This window comes from Austrofundulus limnaeus, unplaced genomic scaffold (genome assembly GCF_001266775.1).
Source record: "Austrofundulus limnaeus strain Quisiro unplaced genomic scaffold, Austrofundulus_limnaeus-1.0 Scaffold69, whole genome shotgun sequence".
NCBI classification, from domain to species: Eukaryota; Metazoa; Chordata; class Actinopteri; order Cyprinodontiformes; family Rivulidae; genus Austrofundulus; species Austrofundulus limnaeus.
The window spans coordinates 2,169,372-2,197,294 of record NW_013952471.1 but is presented as its reverse complement, the minus strand read 5'-3'; the positions used below and the strand labels follow the sequence as shown (position 1 = coordinate 2,197,294).

The 27,923-nt window shown below is 40.1% G+C and overlaps 1 protein-coding gene across 1 annotated transcript in view; it reads left to right on the top strand.

Moving 5' to 3' along the window:
• LOC106519017 (glutamate receptor ionotropic, NMDA 2C-like) overlaps positions 1-27,923 on the top strand; it is an 81,664-nt gene that overhangs the window by 16,656 nt on the left and 37,085 nt on the right. Inside the window, 5 exon segments of the mRNA XM_014010487.1 lie at positions 754-1,111; positions 3,348-3,446; positions 22,978-23,043; positions 24,890-25,078; positions 25,665-26,005. Of these exon segments, the coding sequence (XP_013865941.1) occupies positions 770-1,111; positions 3,348-3,446; positions 22,978-23,043; positions 24,890-25,078; positions 25,665-26,005 (1,037 nt within the window). The 5' untranslated portion in view covers positions 754-769.

Below are 27,923 nucleotides of genomic sequence, written 5' to 3'. Positions count from 1 at the left end.
TTCACTGAGTGAGAACTAATGTTGAGAGCTCAGCAGACAGTTTTCACTTTCACCGAGAGCCTGCAGGAGTCATGGGCAGGGTGTGTGTGTGTGGGGGGGTGCACACTGCCACGAGGAAGTTCGGCTTAAAGACACGCCCCAGAGGCGTTTCTGGTCCCCACCTGTCGTTTTGCTCCTCAGCATGGCTTCCTAAGAACGCTGCAGGATTTCTCAAACATGCATGAATGAGTCAAAGCAAGGCTTTGGGCATGCTTTTTATGAGATTATAACATTATAACGTGATATAAAACTCGAAAAAGTTGATTTTACATGATATTGCCCCTTTAAGACTCATCCAGTGTGTCCAGGGATATTTTGCTAACAGACAGATTGTGTAATGTAATCAGGGTGATGAGGATTGAAGACCTGTGCAGCAGTTTTGGGCTCCCGTGTTCACTCTGTGTGTGTACATGTGTGTGTTTGTGTGTGTTGCTGAATCAGAGATGCGTATAGATGCAGAGGTGATTACAGTCATGACACTGGYCCTTGGATTATAGAGGATTACATGCACACAGACTCTGACACACATACGCYCTCAGATTTCATGATGACACAAGAGTCTAAAAGCCGGGCTAATACTGCCGCACAGCAGGGTCAAAGAGAGACCAGAAATACGGGGATGAATTATGATTCGTGTCAAAAGCATCATCAAGGTAAAGCAGCTCGCACGTGTGTGACCGCTGCTCTCTTTGTTGTCCCTCTCCTCCTCTCCAGGCAGTAGGCCGCCACCATGGTCACTACCGGGGGGCGCCCTCGCCCCTCGTCCTGGCCTCCTGTTGTTCTCCTGCTCCTCCTGTCCTCGCCGGCGGCGCTATGGGCACGGCCGCTCCTCGTCCACTCGTCCATCAATGTGGCGGTGGTGTTCAGCGGCTCCAGCTATCAGAACGAGGTCAGGGGTCGCCTCAGCGGGGAGAACTTCGTGGACCTGCCCGTGGTGGTCAGCCCCGTGACCGTGCTSGTCAACGACACCAACCCCCGTGACCTGCTGACCCACCTCTGTGACACCATGGCCACGGAGAAGCTGCACGGGGTGGTGTTTGAGGACGATGTGGGCTCGGGTGCAGGCGACCAGGTAAATAGTGAGCTCTCTCACGTTTTAAATGACATGTCTGCTCCAGAGTCACAGTGTCCAGTCATAAAGCTGCACATAAAACATGTCCGAGGAAACAGTTTTAAAGTCCACTGCCAGTTTTAAAGATACTGAGCTAAAATGTAATGTGTAGCAGAGATGTGCGCAAGTCTTTTTTTGCAAGTCCAAGTTAAGTCCAAGTCTTTGACCAAAAATCCAAGTCAAGTCTCAAGTCTTTTGACCTCAAATCCAAGTCTCATTGCATGTATTACTTAACTGGCAGTTTGATCAAAGGTATTCTAACTATACTCAATTATATTCTATAATACTATATTTTAATCAAATATTAAAACAGTATTTTGTTTTAGTAATAGAATAGAATAGAATAGAATAGAATAGAAACAGCCTTTATTGTCCCACACGGGGAAATTCAGGTGTAGCAGCAGCAGGTACATACAGGAAAATAATAATAATAGAATTAGCAGCAAAAATAATAGAATTAAAAATAGTAACAATAAAAAATAAACATAGATCAAAATAAAAATAAGAATAATAAGTAACGTACCGGACTATCAAGGTGTAATTAGCCAAAAGATGAAAGTAAAAAGCAAGCTACTGTGCAGAAAGATACACAGTTACAGGAAATAATACCCATAATAGTTGACCATAATACTATTAAAACATAATACTGTTTTAAAAATACAGATAAGGTTGAGGTTAAATGAACAACAATCAAGCATTTAGAGTATTGTTAACTGTATTTTGCACTTGTAGTCTTACAAAAGTGTACTGTAATTATATCTTGCCATGGACAAAGAACAAATCCAACATCTGCTGCTGATTTCACAATAAAATACCAGAAAAAATAATTTTGAATAAATAAAAGCATGCCAGTGAAGATGATGAACCAGACTCCTTAAAGTAAAAAAGGCTACACAAGTCATCACAATAATAAATTTAGGATTTGGACTCCGCACACTTTGCATTTTGTCAGTCTCTTGTCATGGTGTTGAATAAAGTCTCTGTAAGCAAAGCTTATAATGACATTGAAAAGACTCTCATTGTTCACAAGTCTCAAAGCACGAGTTCAAGTCAAGTCTCAGGGCTTTAGGGTCCAAGTCAAGTCTAAGTTTCTAATAGTATAAGTGTGACTGAAGTCTAAGTCCGAMTCACGAGTTCCCATCTCTGAACTTGTTCTTTGATAGTGATATCAGTCTAAAACTCTGGTATGTTTGGTGAGCAACGAGTGCTAGACTTTTCATTAAGTTACTTGACAATGTCAAGATCAAACACGCGTCAGGATGACTGATTTTACCATGTTTACAAAGCCTTTTACACARTCAATGGAAGTGAAGGTTTTTTTTTGTCAGAAAGATGAAAACAAAATCAGAAAAACCTTCATAACTTTTACACGTTGATCAGGATTTTGCCATCGTGGATCTCGCAGCTGAACGAATCAAACGGCTCCTCTTCTAAAGTCTATAAAAATTAAAGGTAAGTGATGCCCTCGAAGCAGGAGGCGGATGAAGGGATACAGTGAAGCACTATCAGGAAACCATTTCCTCTTTCCTAATATAATTAGAAAACGGCCTTTATCGAGGTCGAGCAGAGGTCTGGACCAAGAAAACTTTCAAAAGGAAGTGCTCAGTTTAAAAATCAAAGCCTCCATTTCACTGCGAGAGACCTTCAGGAGGATTCTGCTGACTCTGAAGTGATGGGCGTCTGCTCTGATGTGCAGCCAGGAATGGGGGGAAAAATTATAAATGTGATGGATTCATTAGCAGAGAACCTTTCCTGCGTGTTCCATGCAGATTCAGCTTCAGAAGGTTGAGAGTGAAATATGTAATTCTGGTAATCAGAGAGTCTGCAGTTTTACCTGCTCTTTGTGGATCCTTGGGCAAAACTCTGAACTTCATATTGACCCAATTTGCTCATCTTTCTGTGAAAGTGTGTTTAAAAAAAAAACAACAAGATATGGATGCTAAATTTATCTCTAAACCTACAAAAAATGATGAATTACATATGCAAACATTTTTGTTTTACATGCAGATTTTAGAAATAAAAAGGACAAAAATGACACTTTGTTTTCACTTTCAGCTCAGCAATCTGTCTTAAAACAGATTAGTGAGGCAGAGTCGACCCTCCATCTAAAACTTGAAAATGAAAGGTGGCGGGTGATGTGCATCCCTCCCAAGAATACCAGCCATTTGATTTTCTTTGTTCTGTTTTCGTTCTCCAGGTGGCAGAAGTGGCACAGATCCTGGACTTCCTCTCCACCCAGACAGCTCTGCCGATTGTGGGCATCAGTGGCGGCTCTGCGGTTGTTATTCCATATAAGGTATCTACCGTCAATACGACACACGAGCACACTGTCACCCTGAAGCTGCGGTTTTGCCTCCTCACCTCTGTTGTCACCTGTATCGGAGCATGTAAAGCGCATTTTGGTCATAAGATAAACAGCAGTTTGCAATGTAAACCCTGTCAGGAGTGATGCTCGCTCCTCACACGCTCCTGTCTCACTCTGAACTCTTTAGCATCTGAACCGTTCGGCTTAAAACAACTTAAGTAGGTCAGAGCGGTGAAACCTACTTTGGCAAGAAACTCGCTGCATGCAAATATTTGGATGTGAGCAAACGCAGTTGGGTGAATTATCAGCCTTCGACCCTCATTAGCTCATTTAATCTCTGGCTGGGAAAAGTCTGGGTTGTTGGAAGGGAAACTTCTCAGAACGACCCGTGTTTCAATCAATCATCCCCGTGTACAGGTTTTTTTTTTAACCTGTAAAGATTTCACATGTTTCTCCTTGATAAATGGAGAAGAAGAGCAGTGAGCTGTGTAGTTATATTGTAAAGAGGAGATTGATGACACCAGATGGATCCTTCATCTTTACTTCTTCTCGACTTTTGAGTTGATTTCATCCCTTCTTCTTCTCACACTTTCCACTCATCTGCCCTTCTTCCCTTTCAGCTTCTGAACTGCCACACTGAGCACCTTGTATTTATAGAACCAGCTCGCACATGCAGAAACACATGCAAATAAACCCTGTTACATATGAGAGCACACACACACACACAGATGCAAGCGCTGTTTTTATCCCTTTACAATCTTCACCAAAGAGGAGTCCAATTCAGTTCAGTTCAGTTTGTTTATATAGTGCCAATTCACAACAAAAGCCCCGGTGAGAATTTATTTAAACTTTGTTTCTTCCTGTTGTCTCTTAGCCGGTTAACACGGTTAGCATTATTAGGACTATGGTCCAAATATGATGTAGTTCTAGATCTTTGTTTCTAAAGTGTAATCCAATAGATTAAATCAAAACATTGGTATAAAAAAGCCAATATGAGCAACTAAATAATGTGCTTGGCCAAGAATGCATTTTCGCAAGCCATGAATGAAAAATATAAGGTGTGATGTTCAAAAYCTGGCATTTCAAATCACTCAACCCAACTCAACAGTTGCTACATCGCAAACAGAGTTCCAGTGGTGGCAGCAGTTCTGCTAATCCATTAATCTGCTAATAGCGGAACTAGCATCTAACTTAGTGGATTAGCTTCTTTTTTTTGCTAACTTTGGAAACCGTTAGCCGACCGATTAGCTTTTATTAAATTAAGTTCTGCTAATTTTAAGTCCACTAAAAGATTCACAAATGTAAAACTTCCATTTTTATGCCATTTATCCCAAATTAAATAAAACCTYCCCGCTCTTACATGTGGCGCTGGACATGTCAGACACTGTGTTTAGCATCTTTAGCAGGTAAATTTCAAACTAAAAGCCTAAAAAAACAATATTTAAATACGGAATACAAAAATTACTATATGATAGAGAAAGTATTTGATATTTGTTGTTTGACTAATTTTAAACGGTGTCTACAAACATGAACAATAAAATGCTTTTATTCTGCAAGGGGTAAACTGAAAATATCACAAGTTAGAGAGCACTARAACTGATTTGGATTGGAACAAAAGATCCCATTCACTTTCAAATTAAACCAATAGAAAACTAACAACAGCTCGTGCTAGTCCCACTGGTCTTCAACATGAAGGAGATGAAGACTGACAGTTGTCTTAGCGGGTAGCATTAGCTTCTGTGATTTATTTTTAATCTGTAAGACTCAAGTAAATTTCCTTCAATACGGCCCACCTCTGGCGTTAACAGAGCTAAGAGTCTTGTTTAGCAGATTAGTGGTTAATGAAGATAACTTTTTGGTTAGCTGTGCCCACCACGGCAGAGTTGAATAAGACTTCCTCTGAATCACCAACTGGTCGGTTAGACACCACCTTTATGAAGGCTGCAAAGTTCCAGACTGAGGTGAACACGTGCTAAATTCATCATCCAAACAGCGTTTTTTTTTTGTGAAACCGTGTTCATCAGTTTCCTGTTGATCAAAAGTTATTCACAGATGTTACATCATATATGGGTATAAAACATGGGGGGTTGTAGCTGCAGGGGGGTGATTGATTTACTGTATTCTGATGGAAAAGCAGGGAATGGCTGAGTGAGTCAGAAAGAGGCTGCGAGAGGAGAAAGATGCTTCGATGAAGCTCGTCTGACAGCTGCCTGCAGGCAGAGTTTTACTGTCTCCCAGATAAGTCTCCCTTCTCTCTCTTCTCTGAGTGAAACAGTCATTCTAGTTCCCCCACTCCTTTTATCCTCTTTATTTTCATTTATTTATTTATTTTTATTTCTGCTCCGTCCACCTCTCGTCTTGTCCCATTTCCAACCCTTTTCATCTTCTCCCTCAGATTCTATATCCCTCCTCTCAGACAGCTCTGCCAATTGTTGGCATCAGTGGTTCCGCTGTTGTTAAAGCGCACAAGGTTTTGTCATTGATGCTTTTCTTTATCACCTCCTAAAAGATCCAGTTTGTTGTTTGGGCAGTGGCCGTTTTATTTAGGCCACGACGAGAGGTGATCCAGAGGCCACGGCTCCTCTGTGCTCTTTTGGAAACCCAGGATGCCATTAAATTTGTGAATAGACCCGTCGAGATGGTGCTGCTTCTCTCCTGAACACAGCATTCAACCCAAAATCCAAACTAATCTGACACATTTTCCTCCACCTGCCTCAGACCTATTCGTAACGGCTGCKACAGCTGAGCAAACACAACAGGGCTTTAATTCGGCTGCTTTTACATACTGTATGTTAAGCGTGGCATGGCGGCTAATTTAAGTACTTTTAAATGTTTTGAGCCAAAGTTTGTTGTAGTTGTGGRTGAATAGTGTCCTCAGCAAATACTTCTAAAGCTAGACATTGAACAAAATATTTTTCCTAAACCTTTTACTATCCAAGCTGCTTTAGTTGTTATCAAAGGTTCAGGGGTTTGATCCCCAGCCCTAACAATGTGCTAAAGTGTCCCTTGGCATAGATTCTGACTGCCCACCAATGTGCTTATCAGTGTGTGAGAGAGAATATAAAAATGTGCTTTAAAGTAGGGGTGCACTAATTGCAGTTTTCTGGCTGATCACCGATGTTTAAAAAGTCTGACCTGCCAATTACAGTTTTGGCAGATACCGATTTTTTTAAATAGCTGACACTGTCAGGCGTTATAAGGTCACAATACACCTTCAATGTTCCAGTCTTATTTTATTGAAAAACATTGTGTCATGATTCTTGTTTTATGGTTRWTTTGTTAGTATTTTCAGACTGTTTTTCATTGTTATTGTCTTATTTTCTTATTTCCTGTTAGTTTTCTGTTTCCTGTGCCGTGTTACCCTCAGTCAGCTTCTTAGTGTTTTTCCAGCCTGTCTCAATCACCTGTCTATAGTCAGTAATCACCCAGGTGCTTCCACTCCCCAATCATCCTCAGTACTATTTAACCAGTTTCTTGTCTCTWTTGCCTCTAGTGGATTATTGCCCTTTCCATTGTATAAGCCTTGTTCTTATTGTTAAATGTTTGTCTTTTGTTATTTACTAAACTAGTTTTTAGTATGTTCATTCAAGTCATCTAGTCTGCCTGCACTTAGGGTTCTACCATACAACAAAGCTGACACATTTAACTGCACATAAGTTAGTGCTCACAGCAGAGCAAAAGGGGACTGTAACTGATTTTCAGACCTTTGTGGAGGTAGATGAGAGCTGATCTTTTCCACCGATTTCATCCAAGTATTGGCCGATCTCCCAAAATTAAGGAACTCGGTYGCACACCCCTAGTATAAAGAAATACTGCATAAATTAAAAAACTGTACGAGTGTGTTTGTGTGTTCGTGGAGTGAATGAAAAACTTTGCGGAATCTGGTGAAGTTAAAAAAACGCAATATATAAATTGTGGACCATTTATCATTGGTTTCAATACTTCCTGTCCATTAGCAAAATATCTTATAAATTACTAGAGTCATCCTCAACACAGAGTGCTATCGTATCTGATAAACAGAGGTGGGTCGAGTACACAAAGCGTAGCTCTACTTTAACGTATTTTTATTCAAGTAAAAGTAAAAATTTGCCATCAAACAAATTACTCAACTAAGAGTAGTGATACTTTCTAATGTTACTCAAGTAAATGTGACTGAGTAAATGTAACTAGTTACTACCCACCTCTGCTGATAAGATAAAAAATAACATTTTTTAAAGGTATTTTTAAGAGCAGGACAAGGCTATCAATCGGATTCTGTATCATAGACTTTACCCAGGTGAGGCCACCCCTAGTCTGTATGGTTTACCCAAAATTCACAAACAGGATGTACCGGTAAGACCCATTGTRAGCATGATCAACTCTGTCACTTACAATGTTTCTAAATATCTGACGTCTATACTTGGTCCTTTAGTTGGCAGCTCAGAACATCACATACAGAACACTATGGACTTTGTGGACAAGGTGAGGGATGTCATCATGGAGGCGGATGAAACTATGGTCTCTTTTGATGTTACATCGCTCTTCACGTGCATTCCTGTTGATAAGGCAGTGGATGTGGTCTGTGCAAGATTAAAATCAGACACCACTCTCAGGAGCAGAACCACACTTTCCACAGAACAAGTGTGCCAACTCCTCAAACTGTGCCTGGAGTCAACCTACTTCACGTACCGGGGGCAATATTATAGGCAGAAACATGGGTGTGCCATGGGATCCCCAGTTTCTCCTATTGTTGCAAACCTGTACATGGAGGAAGTGGAAAAGAGAGCCCTGATGTCCTTTTCAGGGGTGCCACCGAGCCATTGGTTCAGATATGTTGACGACACCTGGATTAAAAGGAAATCCCAGGAAGTCCAACATTTCACTGATCACATCAACTCTGTGGATGAATATATTAAGTTCACARGAGAGGATGTAAAAAATGGCAGGTTGGCGTTCCTGGATTGCGATGTCTCGGTTTCGGATGGAGGACGGTTGGAAACTGGCGTATATCGTAAGCCCACCCACACAGACCAATATTTGCGTTTTGACTCCCACCACCCACTGGAACACAAGTTAGGAGTGATCAGGACTCTGTACCACAGAGCAGACAGTGTCCCTACAAACCCAGGAGCCAGGCAGAAAGAGAAATCACACACACACGACAGGCCCTGGAGCAGTGTGGTTATCCTGACTGGGCTTTCCTGAAAGCAGACAGGAAACACAGACAGGATTCCATGCAACCTTCAGGTGAAAATGAAGACCCCAAACCCAGACCCAAACCAGTGGTTATTCCGTATGTTGCGGGTGTTTCGGAGGAACTGAGACGTTTATTTTCTAAACATGATGTCCCAGTGGCTTTCAAACCCCAAAACACATTACAGCAAAGGCTGGTTCACCCCAAAGATCCGGTGCCCCGGCACAAACAGAGCAATGTTGTATATGCTGTTAAGTGCCAGGAGGACTGCGACCAGTTATACATCGGGGAAACAAAGCAGCCACTGTTCAAAAGAATGTCCCAACACAGACGAGCTACATCTAATGGCCAGAACTCTGCAGTTTTCACTCATTTACAGGCCAGCGGTCACTCTTTTCAGAGATGAGGATGTTCTCATTCTTGATAGAGAGGAACGTTGGTTTGAGAGAGGAGTAAAAGAAGCCATTTTTGTGAAGAAAGACCGTCCATCATTAAACAGAGGTGGAGGCCTCCGTTTTCAGTTGTCCCCCTCCTACAGCGCGGCTATTGCCAGTATCACTCCACCCCCTGTTAACAATAAGTGTTAATTAGGTGTCAACGATAGCCATGTGATGTGAGTATCAGTCACATGGAGGCAGTGCTTAAAAGCCTGAATTTTGCCTGAAACTCTCAGACTGAAGAAGTCTCTTGGAGGAGAGACGAAACGTTTCATTAGAGAAGAACCCGTCCAGAGGACCTATACAATTTTTTTTCTTTTTGATTTTTTACCTGGATTACTGAGATGCATCAGGACATTTTTTAAAGGTATGTTTTTTATTTATTTAATTTTATCTTTTCCTCACGGCCACAACAAACAAGTAGATCATCTGTCGTACCTAGTGAGCATTTTGTTGAGAAGCTCAAAGTGTTTGACAGCTTTTTGTAGCTCTCTGGTCTTCATATCGACGGCCTCACTTTAACTCTCCTCTCCCTCTCTCACCTCCTGTTTTTTTTAAGCTTTTGTTGTCTGCGAGACTAGAAGAAAGCTTGTCAGAGGTGTCTGGCTGAATGGGACAGGTGGATTGGACGAAGAAAGATGCATGCATATGAGTGCATGATTCTCTTGAAGGATAAAAGAGCTCAATACTACTTAATTATCAATGGCTTGATGATGATAAATATCTTTGATGGTGGTTTAAAAAGAAGCAGCAGCCAAGCGGGTCGCCTATTTATGGTTTCTGTCTCAGTGATCTTTTTCCACGGCGAACAACGAGGAAGGAGGGAAGGAGACAAAGATGAAAAGATTGAAAGGAGGAGAGGAAGGGCGTCTTTTGTCACCCAGCACATATATCAAGCAAGAGCAAAGCAGATAAAATGAGAAAGTGAGAGGAACATGTTGAGAAAGCGCATAAAGAGTGCTCAATAGGGCCTGCGAGCAAGGAAGGGAGAAAAAAAATATAGCAACGTGTCTCTCTGAGGAGTTTGAAGTCATAGATTGGATGCATTTCCTCTTTCTGTTCATGGCTGGCAGTCGCTGCAGTGTGCTGGCTGATCTTTAGAGGGTGCTGCCTCCAGATGTGCCGTCATGGGAGCGCTGGAGCGGGAAGGAGGAAGGGGAGGTGAAGGCAGGAGGACAGCACCGATAACGATGCTTCAGGGGCAAACAACAAAAACTTTAATTAAAACTTTAATTTCTCTGCCAAAACATTCTGCTCTCTGACAAACTGAACTCTGGTGTTATGCTAGTCATAATTTAGATTTGTCAAAACTGCAACAAAATTGTGGAAACAAGAAATATCTAAAAATACATATTTTAGTGGGTTTACAACTCATCTGTTATTTATTGCTGACATAGTCCCAGCTGAACTCATATTTGGAAGCTTCCTTAGTAATACTCTTACTCTTAAAATGTCCTGATGCATCTCAGTAATCCAGGTAAAAAATCAAAAGGAAAAAAAAATTGTATAGGTCCTCTGGACGGGTTCTTCTCTAATGAAACGTTTCGTCTCTCTTCCAAGAGACTTCTTCAGTCTGAGAGTTTCAGGCAAAATTCAGGCTTTTAAGTCCTGCCTCCAGGTGACTGATACTCACATCACATGGCTATGGTTCACAGGTGACTCATACTCACATCACATGGCTATGGTTCACAGGTGACTCATACTCACATCACATGGCTATGGTTCACAGGTGACTCATACTCACATCACATGGCTATGGTTCACAGGTGACTCATACTCACATCACATGGCTATGGTTCACAGGTGACTCATACTCACATCACATGGCTATGGTTCACAGGTGACTGATACTCACATCACATGGCTATCGTTCACCCTAATTAATACCTATTGTTAACAGAGGGTGGAGTGATACTGCCAATGACAGCGCTGTAGGAGGGGGACAGCTGAAAATGGAGGCCCCCACCTCTGTTTAATGATGGATGGTCTTTCTTTACAAAAATGGCTTATTTTACTCCTCTCTCAAACCAACGTTCCTCCCTATCAAGAATGAGAACATCCTCATCTCTGAAAGAGTGACCGCTGGCCTGTAAATGAGTGAAAACTGCAGAGTTCTGGCCATTAGATGTAGCTCGTCTGTGTTGGGACATTCTTTTGAACAGTGGTTGCTTTGTTTCCCCGATGTATAACTGGTCGCAGTCCTCCTGGCACTTAACAGCATATACAATATTGCTCTGTTTGTGCCGGGGCACCGGATCTTTGGGGTGAACCAGCCTTTGCCGTAATGTGTTTTGGGGTTTGAAAGCTACTGGGACATCATGTTTAGAAAATAAACGTCTCAGTTTCTCCGAAATACCCACAACATACGGAATAACCACTGGTTTGGGTCTGGGTTTGGGGTCTTCATTTTAACCTGAAGGTTGCATGGAATCCTGTCTGTGTTTCCTGTCTGCTTTCAGGAAAGCCCAGTCAGGATAACCACACTGCTCCAGGGCCTGTCGTGTGTGTGATTTCTCTTTCTGCCTGGCTCCTGGGTTTGTAGGGACACTGTCTGCTCTGTGGTACAGAGTCCTGATCACWCCTAACTTGTGTTCCAGTGGGTAGTGGGAGTCAAAACGCAAATATTGGTCTGTMTGGGTTTCATTAAAGAAGAACCCGTCCAGAGGACCTATACAAATTTTTTTTCCTTTTGACTTACTCTTAAGACTACGGTAGTTAATAATAAATTGTATATTTTACATCATTCTTATTTAGGGAGAGTTATTATGTCTCCAAGAGGCTATTTTGTAGGTCCTGATACATTACACATGTGTGCTTAATTTTGTAACTGTCAGTCAAAGCATGGCTTGGGGCTGATATTTTTAAAATATTGTAGGGGGCGCTGTGGAGTAATTAGGCCACACCCACCAAATGTTACACCGCATTCCTATTGGGGAGTGGATAAGGATCGATCACGTGTGATTTGGTACAGCTTGGTTGAAATATGTGGATTTTAGAGCCAAACGTAAGTCAACGGCGTGATGCCTGACTTCGCCACGTCCACGCCTTTTAGCTAAAAGTCTTAGTGTTCACATCAAGTCAGACCAAGTTGTTATCTGTGTTCTGAKAAAATTTCATGTTGATTGGGTCAAGCTGATCAGAGATGGACCATTCCAAGCAAAAAAAAAAAAAGGTCACTTCCTGTCCTCAGGGGGCGGGGCTACAATGATGTCAGCATGTTTAATAATAAATTGTATATTTTACATCATTCTTATTTAGGGAATCTGAGAGTTGATACTGTAGTTTTAGGTATTTGGGTTATGAACATTCAGTGAAACATTTAAAACAAGCTGACTAATCAGATAACTGAGATTTGGATAAAACCAAACTCTAATGAATCATTTACAGTGTTTATAACTAAGAGCACTGCTTTAAAATGTTTTTTAAATCCATCAATCACCACCTTATTCCCAGTTGGGTCACCTAGGGCAGCAGATTGAGCAGGAAGGGTCAGACCTCTCTCTCCCCAGCCACTTTTTCCAGCTCATCTGGGAGGATTACAAGGTGTTCCCAGGCCAGACTAGAGACATAGACTTTCCAGCGTGTCTTGGGTCCTTCCTGAGGCCTCCTCCCAGTTGGGCATACCCGGAGCACCTCCCTATGGAGGCGTCCAGAGTCCAACTCCCGCTCTGAAGGGACCCGACTTGCTACCAGCAATGCAAACCAAACAGCTATAGGGACTGAATGGCCCGTAACAACGGACCCACAATCCAAGAGCGTAACTTTCTGAAGGACTGGTGTGGACATGTCCCCACCAACTTTGGCCTGYCAGGGACAGTCCCCACCAATATTTGCACAACTTATTTCCTTTGCCAGTCCCATACTCAGAGCGCACCCCCCCCCACCCCCCACCCACAGCATACTTCCTTGAACGCCTTCTCCAAGTCCACAAAACTCATGTAGACTGGATGGACAAACTCCCATGACCCCTCGAAGACCCTAGTGAGGATAAAGTGTTGGTTCAGTGTTCCATGGCCAGGATGAAACCCTAATTTTTCCTCCTGAATTTGAGGTTCAACTATCAATCAGACTCTCTTCTTCAGCACCCCCAAATAGACTTTATTGGGGAGGCTAATGAGAGTGGTGCCCCTCTAATTGGAACACACCTAATGGTCTCCTTTTTTGAAGAGGGGAACCATCTCCCCAGTTTGCCAATCCTGTGGATCTGCACCAGATTTCCACGCGATAATGCAAAAACGTGTCAACCAAGACAGCCTCACAACATCCAGAGCCTTGAGGAAATCAGGGCAGATCTCGGTGCCACCACAGAGATTTGTAACCACCTCTGTGACATCAACCTTAGTTAGTTATGGACAGATCAACTAAGACTCTGCTTCCTCCATGGGAGATGTGCCGGTGGGATTGAGAGGTTTATTTTATGTTTTTTTTTTTTGCATCAAAGATAAAAGTCTGAATATAATTTATCACAAAGTGCTGCTCAATCTCTCCATATTTCAGGCATGTTTAATTACAAATCATTTATTGTTGGTTTTATTCAAATAGTGGCTGWTTTTTTTTGTGGTGCGTGAAACTAAATTTCATTAAAAGACAACACTGGAAGTTTAAAAGTATCCTTTTAAGTGAGAATATGATGTCATTTTTGAGGTGTAATGTCAGAATATTTAAGCACATGAAATCATTCGTGACGTTTCGAGGCTGCCACCAGAAGATTAAATCCCAGCATTTCCTTTCAGAGAACTGGCTGCAGTCTGAAGTCACGCTGTGCTTCTGATATTAGCCTGAAAAGACGGAACAAGCCAGACGAATCGCACTGGATCACAATGTTTGCTCCTCTTTTATCCTAAGGGTTTCTTGATTTGTTTCTGTGACCAAACTGACCTGTTTTTTTTATGTTTGTCCTGCTGCACTCATCTCCCACCACCACCCTCCTTGCTGCTTGTTTACGCCCCGGCGTTCCGTCTGACTCTCTCTTGGCCTCATGATCCAAAAAAGCAGAATTATCTTAAACAGGTCATGAAAAGCTCAGAACTGCTGCACAGTTTGCCCATCYGAAACTGGAACTCATGTTAATGATTAAGTTAACTCTAAGTGCAGCAGCAGGAGCCTAAATTTAATGAGGTGGTCGGTCAAACGAACAAGATTTCGATAATTTTCCTTGCGACAGTCAGATTTCCACAGGCAGGGTTTGACTTTTGATAACCTCACCTGTGTGGTATTTATTATGAAATGTTGCTCTAAAATGGGATTTTATTTAAATCCATAAAATTAGTTAAGTTTTATATGGATATAGACATCTTTGTAGATATGTCCTGATGCAGCTCAGTAATCCAGGTAGAAAAAATCAAAAAGAAAAAAAAGGTAGGTCCTCTGGATGGGTTCTTCTTTAGTGAAACGTTTCGTCTCTCCTCCAAGAGACGTCTTCAGTCTGATGAGTTTCAGGTGAACTCAGCCTTATAAGTACTGTCTCCACATTGACAAACAGGTTAGTCACATGCAAAAGAGGGCCATTGACTAACAATAGGCTTGATTGGAGCTATTGTTCATTGAGGGTCATGTGCCCCGTCATCTGACCCGTGTCGTGTTATGTGTATGTAGTGAATGCAAGCGGGGCTCAACGTCCCCTTGTTTTTGTCTCTCTTTCCCTCTTTGTGTTGGTATCACTGGGGCCCTGATTCACACCTTTTGCTCACAGGGGGCTGAGTCATACTTGCAATAACAGCATTGTAGGAGGAGGACAACTGGACACGAAGACCTCCACCTGTTTAATGGTAGACGTTTTTTTCTTCACAAAGATGGCTTCCTTTACTCCTTTCTCAAACCAACGTTCCTCTCTATCAAGGATTAGAACATCTTCATTCCTGAAAGAGTGACCGCTGGCCTGTAGATGAGTGTAAACTGCAGAGTCCTGACCCGGTGATGTAGCTCGTCTGTGCTGGCTCATTCTTTGAACAGTGGCTGTTTTGTTCCCCCAATGTATGACTGATCACAGTCCTCTTGACACTTAACACTGTATTACTATGTTTTTGCCGGGGAATTGGATCTTTAGGGTGAACTAATCTTTCTCATAACYTGTTTTGGGSTTTGAAAGCCACTGGGACATCATGTTTASAGAATAAACGTCTCAGTTTCTCAGTCTCTGGGAGGAGAGACGAAACGTTTCACTAAAGAAGAACCCATCRYGAYGACCTGCTAATTTTTCTTTTTGATCTTTGTAGATAGCTTTGGTTTTATACTGTAGATCTAAACTTTGAGGTTTTACCTTCATACAAATACCAAAATTAAAGTTTGTTTCTGATGTTGCCTATGTTGAGTACAGTGGTTCTRAGCCTATTTTCCTCAAAGCCCCCTTTCTTACTTTCAAGCCAAGCCGGGCTGGAAGGATGGGCCTTCCAGGTTTGGAACTGAACCACTGGTTTAACACAGCATATTTGCCAGAAAGTAAGCAGTTAAAAAGAAAAAATATATATATTATTAGCGAAACTATAGCTAAATTTAGCAAGACCTAAGCTAAAACAAACAGAATGGTGGCCTAAAGCCAAACATTAGAAGAAAAACATAGCTAGCTAGAACCAGCAAGAGAAGACAAAAAAGAAAAAAAAATCAGATGCTTGACACTGTTCATGATCAGAATCGATACTTCAGGCCTTCTGTCCACAAACAAAGACTCCTGGACGTACTGAAAGCGTGTTTGCTCTTTGGTCACTGCATACAGATCAATGCAGTCAATTCCAAAAGATCCGCTTCATGTTCGACAGCACTAAGCCCCCCCCCGTGGGAGGAGAGGGGGTGTGTGTGCGTGCAGCCACCATGTCCACCATCTTCCTGTCACATTACCATACGCTCCTGCAGGAAGACTGCTAATTACGCCTGTGCGTGACAGCCGCACAGCCAAGGTGGTGGGAACAAGACGGCTGGGAGGGGAAGATGAAGMGGTGGGGTTTAAACCCTGTCGCTTCGTGTGTGTGAGTTCCTGTGAGAGGAAAAGAAGGTCACTTTGTTGGAATTCTTCTTCAAATCCGCAATCCAGCGAGTGAAGGTCCTCTAATAAAATCTACTTTTGACTTTAATTAGGAAGTGATAAAATCCAGATGGGCCAAAAGGTTTCAACATGTTAATAGTTTGTTTAATAGCTCAGACACAACTAATTGGATTTGAATGGTCATTAAAATGATGCACCTCAGCACTTCTCTGGCACATCAGCTGAAGTAGGGCACTACAGTCAGGCAGGACCGCCAATCCTGAGTCATTTTTTATTCATTTAGTCACAGCTTGACGCGCCTGCGTATCGCTATTTTTACAGCTCTTTTGGTGCATAGCCCAGTCAGTGGTTTGGTTGCCACTCTCGTCTGAGAAAGGTGAGTCTCTCAAACCAGCTCAGACAGAGAGAGACGACTGGTGAAAATTCAGAGGAAGGGTCTGTTGTGATATTCTTGTGGTGGTCTTCCGGCTGCGGAGCTCTCCTGGGCTTTGGTGGAGGCTCTGAACTGTGGGAAAGAGAAGATCAACAGAAGGGAGAGATGACAGGTAGTCGCCTCTGAGACAAGAACAGACTGAAAAGATCTGAGATCTCATCCCAAGTGGTGCTTGATGGTTTAATACCATCCCTTTTCTCTTTTTCTCCTTTTAACCCTCCTCCCTTCTTAAACATACAATACTTTTGCATTAAATTAGTTCATTAAAACAGTTATGGCAGCAATAGAAGGAAAACAATTAACAGTAGGATTATTTAATAATCTTCATTAATAGGGTTTACAAAGTTAAGGGTTTATCTGAGATCATACAGGGGGAAACCTGAAGTATATTTTAAAAAGTTTTTAAAAGAATTGCTGTTTTAAACAAAACCATTTCTGCAAAATGCAGTGTAAAAACAGTATAACTGTTAAATAAGCATAAAGTAGTAGTATAAAATTAAATAAGCAAAACGAGCTAAAAGCAGGTGAACACAAGCTAAAAGCAACTAAAAAAACAGTAAAATTTGCAAAACATGAGCTAAAAACAGAAGAACACGAGCTAAAATCAACTAGATAACAGTGAAATTAGCAAAACATGAACTAAATTACAAAAATCAATAGCTAAAGTAGCAAAAATAGTTACTAGAGCCGTTGGTAAAAGCTAAAAGTAAAATGCGACAACAAAAACAGAGCAAGTCTGAACATTTTTAAAGAGAAAATGAAGGAAATTCAGWTGTGTTTCTTTGGAAAGTTTTATTTTAATTGAAGTAAAATATTTTCTAAATGGTAAAAGTAAAAATAAGAAAAAAAAAATCATAGCAAACTATTCCTGATCAAGCACAATAAGTTCACATATGAATGATTAAATCAGAACAAATGCAGAATAGTTTCCAATGAACTGACAAAACTTTGAAGAGGAAAACAAGTGTGAGTGAAAATAATCACAAGAAATTATTTTTTTCTGTTTCCGTCTCTAGTTTTGTCTAGAATAAAGTTATTTTTTAGAGGAAGCAGCYTTTCCCTGATCTAGCTGTCTGTCTGTTATCAACTCAAATTCAGAAACTTCTACATGGTGTCAGAGGCCCGTATGCTCTTTCACATGCTTACATCATGGAGCGACTCGTTCCCAGCAGCACCATCACTGCGCTCAGATCTCCAAACTCTATTAACCTTTCCAACAGAGGCAGGAAGAGAGCGGCCAGACTTTGACATATTTTATGGTGAATTTATTATCTGCTGCAGGTTAATAGCTAAATTAGAAAGGAACCGAAGGGTTTTTTGTTGTATTTGTTACAAAGAAAACAGACGAGATGTTTAAACATTTTGAAGTTGTCCAGTTTTGAAACTCATCATGAAAATCTCGTAATTTGTTTTTCTCTGTTGATTATTTCAGTTAATTATTTAGCTCATTGAGTTTTTCTTTTGTGGTTTGTGTTCTGAGGTTCAGTTTCATCTCTGTGATGTTAGTTTCAGATGTTGATCAGTTTTTTTGTTTCTCTCTTGTGATCCCTGTGTCATCAGCTCAGTTTCTCCTCTGTGCCCCGCCCACTCTCACCTGATTCTGGTTGTCTCTCCCCAGGTGTTTGTCCTTTCTCCCTTGTTAGTGTTCCTTTTTATATTCTGCTGTTTCTACTGTATTTGTCAGCACATCAAGTCTAACTTTTATTTATTTAGAAACCAATTAATAGAATTTGAATTCATTTTTACAAACACAACACTTTAGAAAATATTCCATATTCAAACAATGCTACATATACGCACCATAAGTTTTTTTTTGCCAGCATGATCATGTAAAGACGCAGGCTATATGCATTCTTAAAAACACAGAGATTAAATGTTTTTTTTTGTCCTTTTATCACAATATAAACCACAGCCAAGCACAAATGGGGTGCCGTTTGTAAAGTTACACAGTCAAAAATTACCACCAATATTTTTGTTTTATTTTGCCTTTTATTAGAAAAAAAGAACAGATTTATTTTTCAAAGTCCGTTTTTCACCATATGATTCATACATTTATAAATGTCATAGTTTATAAACTAAATATTTAACTTACAAATTAAATATTTAGTTAACAAGCAAATATTTAGGTTGCAAGTTAAATATTTAGGTGACTAGCTAAATATTTAACTTGCTAGCTAAATATTTAGCTCAAAACTAAATATTTAAGTCACACGTTAAATATTTAGCTTGTTAACTAAATATTTAATTTGTAAGTTAAATATTTAGTTTATAAACTATGACTTTTATAAATGTATGAATCATATGGTACAAAACTGACTTTGAAAAATAAATCTGTTCTTTTGTTCTTATAAAAGGCTAAATAAAACAAAAATATTGGTGGTAATTTTTGACTGTGTAACTTCACAAATGGCACCCCATACAAATGTTTCTATCTTGTGGTCTTTTAGTTGCTTTGACGTTTTGACAAGCATCCACATGTCCTCCACAGAATTCACCGGACCTAATGAAGGACACACACCTGTCTGTGCGAGTTAGATAGTGAAAATTAAATTGTGCAGCTGAGGGAATTGTTGGAGGACTTGTAAAGTAGAAGTATGTCAAAGCCAAAATAAAATAAAATCAATAAAAAATCCTGCAGCAGTGACGGTGTCTAAACAGTRTCTAACATGTCTTTTAGACTCACATCATCTTTTTGTTGTGAAATGATGGATTTGTCATAATAATCACTTTCTAAGTTTCACTAAAATCCAACCAGTGATTTATGAGATATTTTGCTAACAGACAGGCAGGGTTGACTCCAAAGTATGTGCTGGGGAAAATGCTCCGTTACCTTCACTCAGTATCTGCAAAATTGTCTGAATRAGAGCCATTTCTGTGTTTTCTAATGTCAGTCAGCAGCCATCTTGAATTTCTTTTTACRCTAAAAGTTAARCAGTTGTAGATGTATTCAAAAATGTTTTAATAAAACCTGTTCACTGATMCCTGGWGTGATTTATTGGTGGAARAAAAAGGGTTTGAAAACAATTACAMTTGACCTAAATTGTTTAAAAATGTAACTGGACTAAATTTAACCGGGTTTTATGATAATTTTGACATAATTTCAGCTGCAAACTCCAAATAACTCTTTAGTAAAAACGTGTCTCGATGCACATTTGTTTTGTTGCTGCCCTCTTAAAAAAATCAAATCACTGAGCCTGACGGTTCTGAAAGTGAAGCGTCATTCTTGTCTAGTCTGTCCTTGTCTAAAGTGTCTCATCTTATGACCCTTGTTGGCTGTTTTATCTGGAAGCTTGTTAAACATGTTTAACAGCCTCCTCCCTGTCAGCACACCACYAGTAGGTATGCAAATTTATGCAGGCAGACACAGACACAGACGACATTGGACCACCTCTTTCTGACAGAACCAGAGCGCAGGAACAAGTGTTTGCTTTTCACACACACAAGAACAAGAACCAGGCTGAAAACCAACATTTGTTACAAAAATGAAAGAAAACTAGACATGGGTTTTTACGATGTAAAAACAAGTGTGCATTGCCATGTAGCATGTCATTGCCTGCAGCATTGGACTTTGACCAAGTTCAAATGTGTTTGCTATACCAGCTTGTGCCTGTCACGTCAGCAGGTGTTTGTAATTAAGGTAATTGTGTGACAATATGAAGTTTGAAGAGAMAGATTTTTTGTTTAAGTTGCYTTAGCTGGGTTTTAGAACCCTGATCTCCCACATGAAAGTCCATGACATAGACCATTAGACCAATGGAGCTGTGGCAGAAGGTGGTGGCAGGGGTTGGTTTGTGTGTGTTCAGAAAGWGGCCACATTGCCAATACAATTATTGACACAAAAATGCATAATATTACAACAAAAGAGCAGTATTAAGACAATATTATAGTAAAACATCAAAATACAATCACATTAGTATTGTAAACACTGAACTATTGAGATTAAATATAAAAAACTATGGTGCAGAACCAAGTTGAGTACAGCTGGGGGCAGAATTAGACCATCACAAGGCCCCATTGACTACCATTATATGAATTTGGAATAAAGTTGAAACATTAATATTTCAAAAACTACAAGTTAAACAGGTACCAAAAGGCAAAGCAATCATTTGGCACAGGACCTTTGCAGATAGAAATTACAATGGCAGCTGTAGGACAATGTATGCAAGAGCATTGGACTTTCAGAATGAACTTTGACCAAGATCATATGTGTTTTCTAAGCCAGCTTGTGCCTGTCACATCAGCAGGTGTTTGTAATTAAGGTAGAGTGACAATATGAAGTTGGAAGAGATTTTTTGTTAAAGCTGCAGTAGCTGGATTTGAACCCTGATCTCCCGCATGAAAGCCCACAGTGCTCATCATGAGACTATAGGAGATGTGGCAGAGGACAATCCCAGGGTTGGATTGTATGTATACAGAAAACGTTTACCTTGCCAATGCAATTATTGACACTTAAATGCAATATATTACAGCAATAGGACAACATAAAGACAGTATTGTAGTAAAACATCAAAACACAATCATATCAATTTTGTAATCACTGAACTACTGAGTTTAAATATTATAAAACTATGGTGCAGTACCATATTGTGTAGAGGCAGCAGGAGGCAGTACTAGACCAATACAAGGCTCCATTGACTGCTATTATAATTTATTAAACATTAATATTTCAAAAACTATAAGTTTTACAGGCACCAAAAGGCATAGCCATCATTTGGCACAGGGGCTTTACAGATATAAATTACAATGGCAGCTCTAGGACAAAGTATGCAGGAGGAGAAGCATGGCAAAGTGGAGATGACTTGGATGGGAAACGAATCACAATAGTWTGCATTGCATTGGCAATGCACACTGATGAAACAATAGTATTCAGAGTTTTTTAATACACACATCGATCTGCATTAGCATCATCACTGTCTCAGAGTGGCACCTTTTTATATTGTCAATAACTCAAGTTTAAAGAGTTTGTGTGATAAAGTTTTTAGAATATTGTTCCTGCCGGAATAAAATATTATAATCCTGCAATCAACTTTGTCAGAAAATGAGTACTGGTATCAGATCGATTCTAGCATGATGAGATCAATTCTTTTTTGCATTGCTGACTTTATTTTTCACAAATAAAGTCAAAAACTATGACGGAGAATTAGAGCCACTTAACGAAATTGTTATGCTTTTATTACGACATTAAAGTTGTAACATTACGGGAGTAAAGTCATATGAGAATAAAGTTGTAACATTATGAGAATAAAGTCATAATATTACGTGAACAAGTTTTACCACTGCATTAACACATTAAAATGAGGAATGTTGAGCAACTTATAAAGTTGTTTTTTAGTTTCAGTTAAAAGGAATACGTAATCTTTTAGCACATTAGCATCAAATTTTCAATAGCAGGACTTAGAAACGATTGTGCAAACGACTACATAATAAACTGAAGTTGTGTTGTAATTAATGGCTGCATTGACAGAWTTAGTTGTCTCYTAATTTGGATGGAAGCACTTTACACAAACAGTGACRRAAAATTCATRMTGGACAACTTCATAAACAAAGAGACACACATGGCTGTCCAGGGCAGGTGTGAGGAAAATGATGAGGAACTTAGTAAAAAAAATCAGGAATAGAAAATGGACATCATGAAAGATTACGACTTTATTCGCATAATTTTACGACTTTAATCTTGTAATATTATGACTTTATTCTTGTAATTAAAAAATAGTGTTGTGTGGCCCTAATACTCCGTCATAAAAGAGAAGTCATTAGTGCAGAATCTCCAAATGGGAGTTAGTCCTTCATACTACATCATGGCTTGGGCAATGGAAATTACATTTTGTTGTCATTGACATTGTTATGTTCATGTTTTTGTTACATTGCTGCTTCCTTTTTTTTTTTTTGTTATTTTGCATTAGTGACTTTTTTAAACAATTGTGTGTACTAGAAGGCAACAGGGGTATTTTTTGTGCTGTTTTATGTTGAAGTAAGTTCACACAAAACATTTTTATTTGCTTTTTCTGGTGTTTTTTTTTTTTGTAATCAACTAAAGGCGAGATCATCAGTATTTAATGAACATTACAAGTATCGGAATTAGCAATACTAGCCCTGTATTTACTGTATTTACTTGAATCAATACCAAATTTCCCAATATCACCCACCCTATTATAGACATAGATGTACAGTATAATTTAATCTAAATCAACCACTTCCACAACAGCAATGAAACTAATTGTGTTGCTAAACTGAAGCAGACAAAATGAGAAGCAGACACTTTAATCTTTTGTCAACACCTGGATGCACATTTAAAGAGATTTTCTAAGTGTGGATTTTTCCCCCTAACCACATTTTGACACATAAAACCTGTACTTTTTTTTTTTGTCAAAGTGCACATTTTAGGGTATTAAATGTAAATCCCTGTGACTGCAAACATCAACTCTGTTTAGGAGGTCTGCTGTTGAGTCATTTTTAAGACGGCCTGAATTATAAGTGAGACTCTGCTTGTTGTTTTACAGGCGGAGGGATCCTCCTTTTTGCAGATGGGAGCTTCTCTGGAGCAGCAGGTCATCTGCATGTTCAAGGTATGGAATTACAATGTGTCAAATCTCATTTACACACTGGGGGGGAGGGGGGAATCAATGTAAGCTTTCATAATAAATAATTTGAAAATGAAGCTTGACAACATGGGATCTCTCAGGCTGATTAACACCATGAAGGGACATCCCAAGAGTCAGTGGGGGGAATCCCTGATTTGAAGTTCAGACCCAGATCGCAGAAACTAATACAGRCTGATGGACTACACACGTTCTCATGGGATTAGACAACGTCATCGTCACATGTTTTATTTTTATTTTTTTGGAAGTCAGTAGGATAATCTCAGAAAAGTCTGTTGTGCTCTAATTTTAACTGATTATGTGGAGCATTTTTACAACTGAGAGCTGTTTATTTAGCTACGCAGAAATCAGTGAAAGACAGCGTAGAACATAAAATCAACTCAAGTTATTCCTAAATTGTAAAACTCAAATGATCAGCAGATTAGTGGTCGTTTTTACTCATCAAATCACTCCAGAATCATTAAATGTCTAAGTGCAGTCAACTACAACCACTGGTAAGACAGCTTTGGTTGGACTAAGCTGTTTAAGTACGTAACTATTTAAAGAGCAGATATATAATAGTTTAGCTAGAGTGATGACAGCATGTGGAAATGTTATTACAAATACTTCAGAATACCTGCACATTGTGAAAATACGCAAATTTTAGATACGTTCCAGAAAAGGTATAGTGCATTTGGAGTTGCATCATAATGCAGTTAACACATTACAAACCAAACAAAAACACACGAGAGCTAAATTTAGTAGCTACACACCGCTCCACACAGTTAGAAGGTGGAAATGTGGCACTCAGTGGCAGAGCGTAGGCACAAAGCATGTGTCACAAACTGAACTGTATTGTTTTTTTTTTTTTTTTTTACTGGAACTGAATTTACATTGATATTTATGTTACAAAAAAAGTAAATTATATTGTTCTTAATAAGTTAGCTCGAAAAATCACGAAAAACAGGAGAGAGGAAAAAAAAAACTTAACAAAACACAAACTAGTTGTTAGGTTCCATGAAAAAAATCCACAGTGAAACACAACTTTGCAGAACTTCACTGTATTCTCTTGTACATTTTTAAAGCTGCTTATTTTGCTGCATTGAATCATATATTAAAAATTTATAACTGTTAAAACAAATTTTTGTATTAAGGCAGGGCTCATTGGTGGACTACATGGAAGTTGTTGTCCATCCATCCATCCATCCATCCATCCATCCATCATCTTCCGCTTTATCCGAAGTCGGGTCTCAGGGGCAGCAGCTTGAGCAGCCCAGGCCTCTCTTTCCGCAGTCACCTCTTCCAGGTCTTCTGCGAGTACTCCAAGGTGTTCCCAGGCCAGCCGAGAGACATAGTCTCTCCAGAGTGTCCTGGGTCTTCCTCTGGATCTCCACCCAGTTGGACCTACTGTACCTGAAGCACCTCCCTAGGGAAGCGTCCAGGAGGCATCCCTACCAGATGTCCGAACCACCTCAACTGGCTCCTCTCGATGTGSAGGAGCAGCTCTARTCTGAGTCTCTCTAAGATACCTGAACTTCTTAGCCTATCTCTAAGGGAGAGTCCAGCTATCCTGCAGAGAAAACTCATTTCGACCACTTAWATCTGCGATCTTGTTCCTTCTGTCACTACCCTGCAGGCCACCAGATGAACAACCCTGACCTATTGGCAGCAATGAATCTCACCTTACACCCAGTGAACATTTGAGTGTATTTCTGTTCAGTGGTTGAAGACAATCCTCTAATCTAAGCATTCAACTTCCAAATTGCTACTTTAAATCCACGTTATGACCTCATTATCTTAAATATTACCCCTTTATTCCTCTCCTTTGTTTCAGATCTTGGAGGAGTARGACTGGGGCGAGTTTGCGGTGGTCACCAGCTTGATGCCAGGCTACGACACTTTTGTGGATATTGTTCAGTCGTACACAGACACTTCCTACTTCCTGTGGAACCTGCAGGATATTATGACCCTGGAAATGTCTGTTGGGGCAAATGACTTGAGGACCAAACGCATGCTGCAGCAGGTATGAGCAACGAACGGTTTGGTAAAGGTTTGAACAAGAAGTCTTTTGCAAGTTAAATGGCCCAGCATCAAAACAGCAAAGCTGCCGAGTCGCTTCATCATTTTTATTTTTTATAAACCTCATAACTTTTTTAAGTATGTTTTGCTTTTTGAGTGTTTGCCAGTTCCTGGAGCTAAATGGTAACTCCCCCCAAAAAAACGTTTTGAAATTTGACTCAGAAAACCTATCTGTCAGTCTAGCTTCTGTACTTTTACACCCACCCAGCATCAGTGGGGCAAAGGTGTTGACCTTTAAAAAGTAGATAGTGTTTATCTGTAAAAGCAAAGCTATTGCCAAAGCAAAGCTCACAAACAACAAGTGAGGTCTTCAAAACCAAATGTGACGTGAAACAGGGTCCTATTTTGAGAAAGTACAAACATTTTTTTCAGTTTAACCTCTAATGACCAGCGTTTTAACCAAAAAGTGCGTTATTGCTCAAAAGCTCTGTGTCGTAAAGGTTGAACATTGCTGTTGCTATTTCACAGTAAACACAGTAAAACAGCTGTTTCTGTAAATTCCAACTAGATCGTCCATTTTCTGTCTGCAGTTGGACTCCCAGGTCCTGCTGGCGTACTGTTCACACGAGGAGGCGCAGTACTTGTTCCGTCTCGCCGCTGAGTTGGGCCTGCTGGGGCCCGGCTACATCTGGATCCTCCCCAGTCTGGCCGTGGGCAACCCCAACAGCCTTCCACCTGCCACCTTCCCCGTAGGCGTGATCGGCGTGATAACAGACCAGTGGAGGAAAAGTTTGCGGCAGAGAGTGAGGGAGGGGGTCGCCATCATAGCCAAAGGGGCAGAGAGCTTCAAGAGGACTTATGGTTTCATTCCCGAGGGACACGGTGACTGCAACAAACCAGCCAAACAGTCAGACAACATCACTCTGTTCAGGTGTGGCAAACTTATACCTTTATCTTTCCATTTTTCTTTAAAGATGTTCCTCTTTTTAATCCTCTGCATTGTTGATGCCTAAATATGTCCACATTTAATAAAAATATATGATTTTATCGGGATGACCCGATACCGGTTTTTCCTCAGACTGAGTACAAGTACTGTATTTATTCAAGTATAATATGTTAAATTAAATCCATAAAATCARCCATAAAGTTGGGGGGTAGTACTGTACTCGGATACATATTTTTACTTATATATTTTAACTGAAATATTGGCTTCATTCACAAAATGCCTGAGTCCGGAAATGAGACCACGACATAAAAAGCAGTTGAAGCAAGCTTACCTCTGACACTCCTCCGTGCTTCAGAGCGAGATAATAACAAATCCAGGCAGGTGACATGATGTGAAAAAAAAAAAGAAAAAAGTATTCCCGTACCTTAGTAATGATAACCAACTAATGTCATTAGCGTGTGACCGGGTCGCTCCTTGAACAACAACAAACATGTTCGTCTGTAATGGCTGCCGTCTACCAGTGTTCTGGAAAAGTTTGTATCTCTGAAAAAAAGTTTCCCCACCAGAGGGGGCGCTCACGAGTAGGAAGTAATCTGCTTTTCCCCCACAAGATGGRCCAAATCTCATGTGAAGTCTCTGACTTTTGTGTTGGCGCATCCTGGTGGACTATGTATAAAATGTCAGAATTCATATGATGCTGCTACAGCTGATATATATTTGTTGTTAAATACCTTTTAGTACATATGTTGTTAAAATAAAATGAACAGTCCAATGATCATTTTACTGATATGTATAAAGACTGCAAAGTCTGAAAAAACTTGATCTGTATGAAATTGGAGGTAGTTTGAGTTTTAAATTTTTTATACTTTTTAAGCTAAAAATAGTGGGGGGGTGGTCTTATTATACATGAGATCGTATTATACACGAATAAATACAGTACTTCAATTTGGGTATTTGCCAATACCAAGTACTGATACAGAGTACTTACTGAGTTAGAACTTAAACATTAAACAGTTATTATGAAAAGAATTCTTTTAGTTAGAACAAATCTGATGCTATTAAAAGTGACCTCAACCTAATCGCTCATGTTGCATTTCATCCGACTTTTATGTCAGTAAGGTGGGAGAATATGGTTTGATCCAAGTAATAATGAAATTTACCTGGAGTCATGTTTAAATTTTGTAACTCCACATGTCTTCAGCTACCGAACAGAAGTTTAGTTGCTTTGTCTTTTTCTTTTAATTTTCCATTTCCTGGATGACTGAGAATCCACAGAAATATATGGTAGAAACGTCGATTCCGGGCCGTGTTGATATTAAAGTTACAGGATCGATACATCGAATATGACAGCACCGCAGCAGCCGACCTGAGGCAGGTAAACAGTGAACTAAACAAGCACATCAGAAGATTATTTAATCGCCTCCGATTGCACAACAACATGCTAACATGTAGCATCCARYGATATGGACCTGRTTACTTCTGTAAACAGCACGCTGAACGCAATCACATTATCTTCTTTGCCTCTGTGTCCTGTTGATGGCATAGAGCAATCCCACTGGAGTCTGATGGAGGTCACATTTAAAACGAGCCCGTGAGGAGACGTGGGAGATTWTTTTTCTTTTGCGTTCCCACGCAATAGTATTGCGTTACCTCACAATACCGTTTGCATTCCCTCGCAAAAGTCGTTTATCACTGTTGTGCCTGCTGGTTTATTAACAAATTCACATGTTCACCATTAGCGAGTTAGCCTACTGCTTTAATTCAGCTTTAGGATGAATATATCGCACAGCCACGCATGGAAGTATGTCATATGCCGATATCTTTAACACAATGCAGCCACGCAACATCAATGTCAGTTTCACGAACTGTGGCGACACAACCTGTTTTGGTAACCGGATATTTC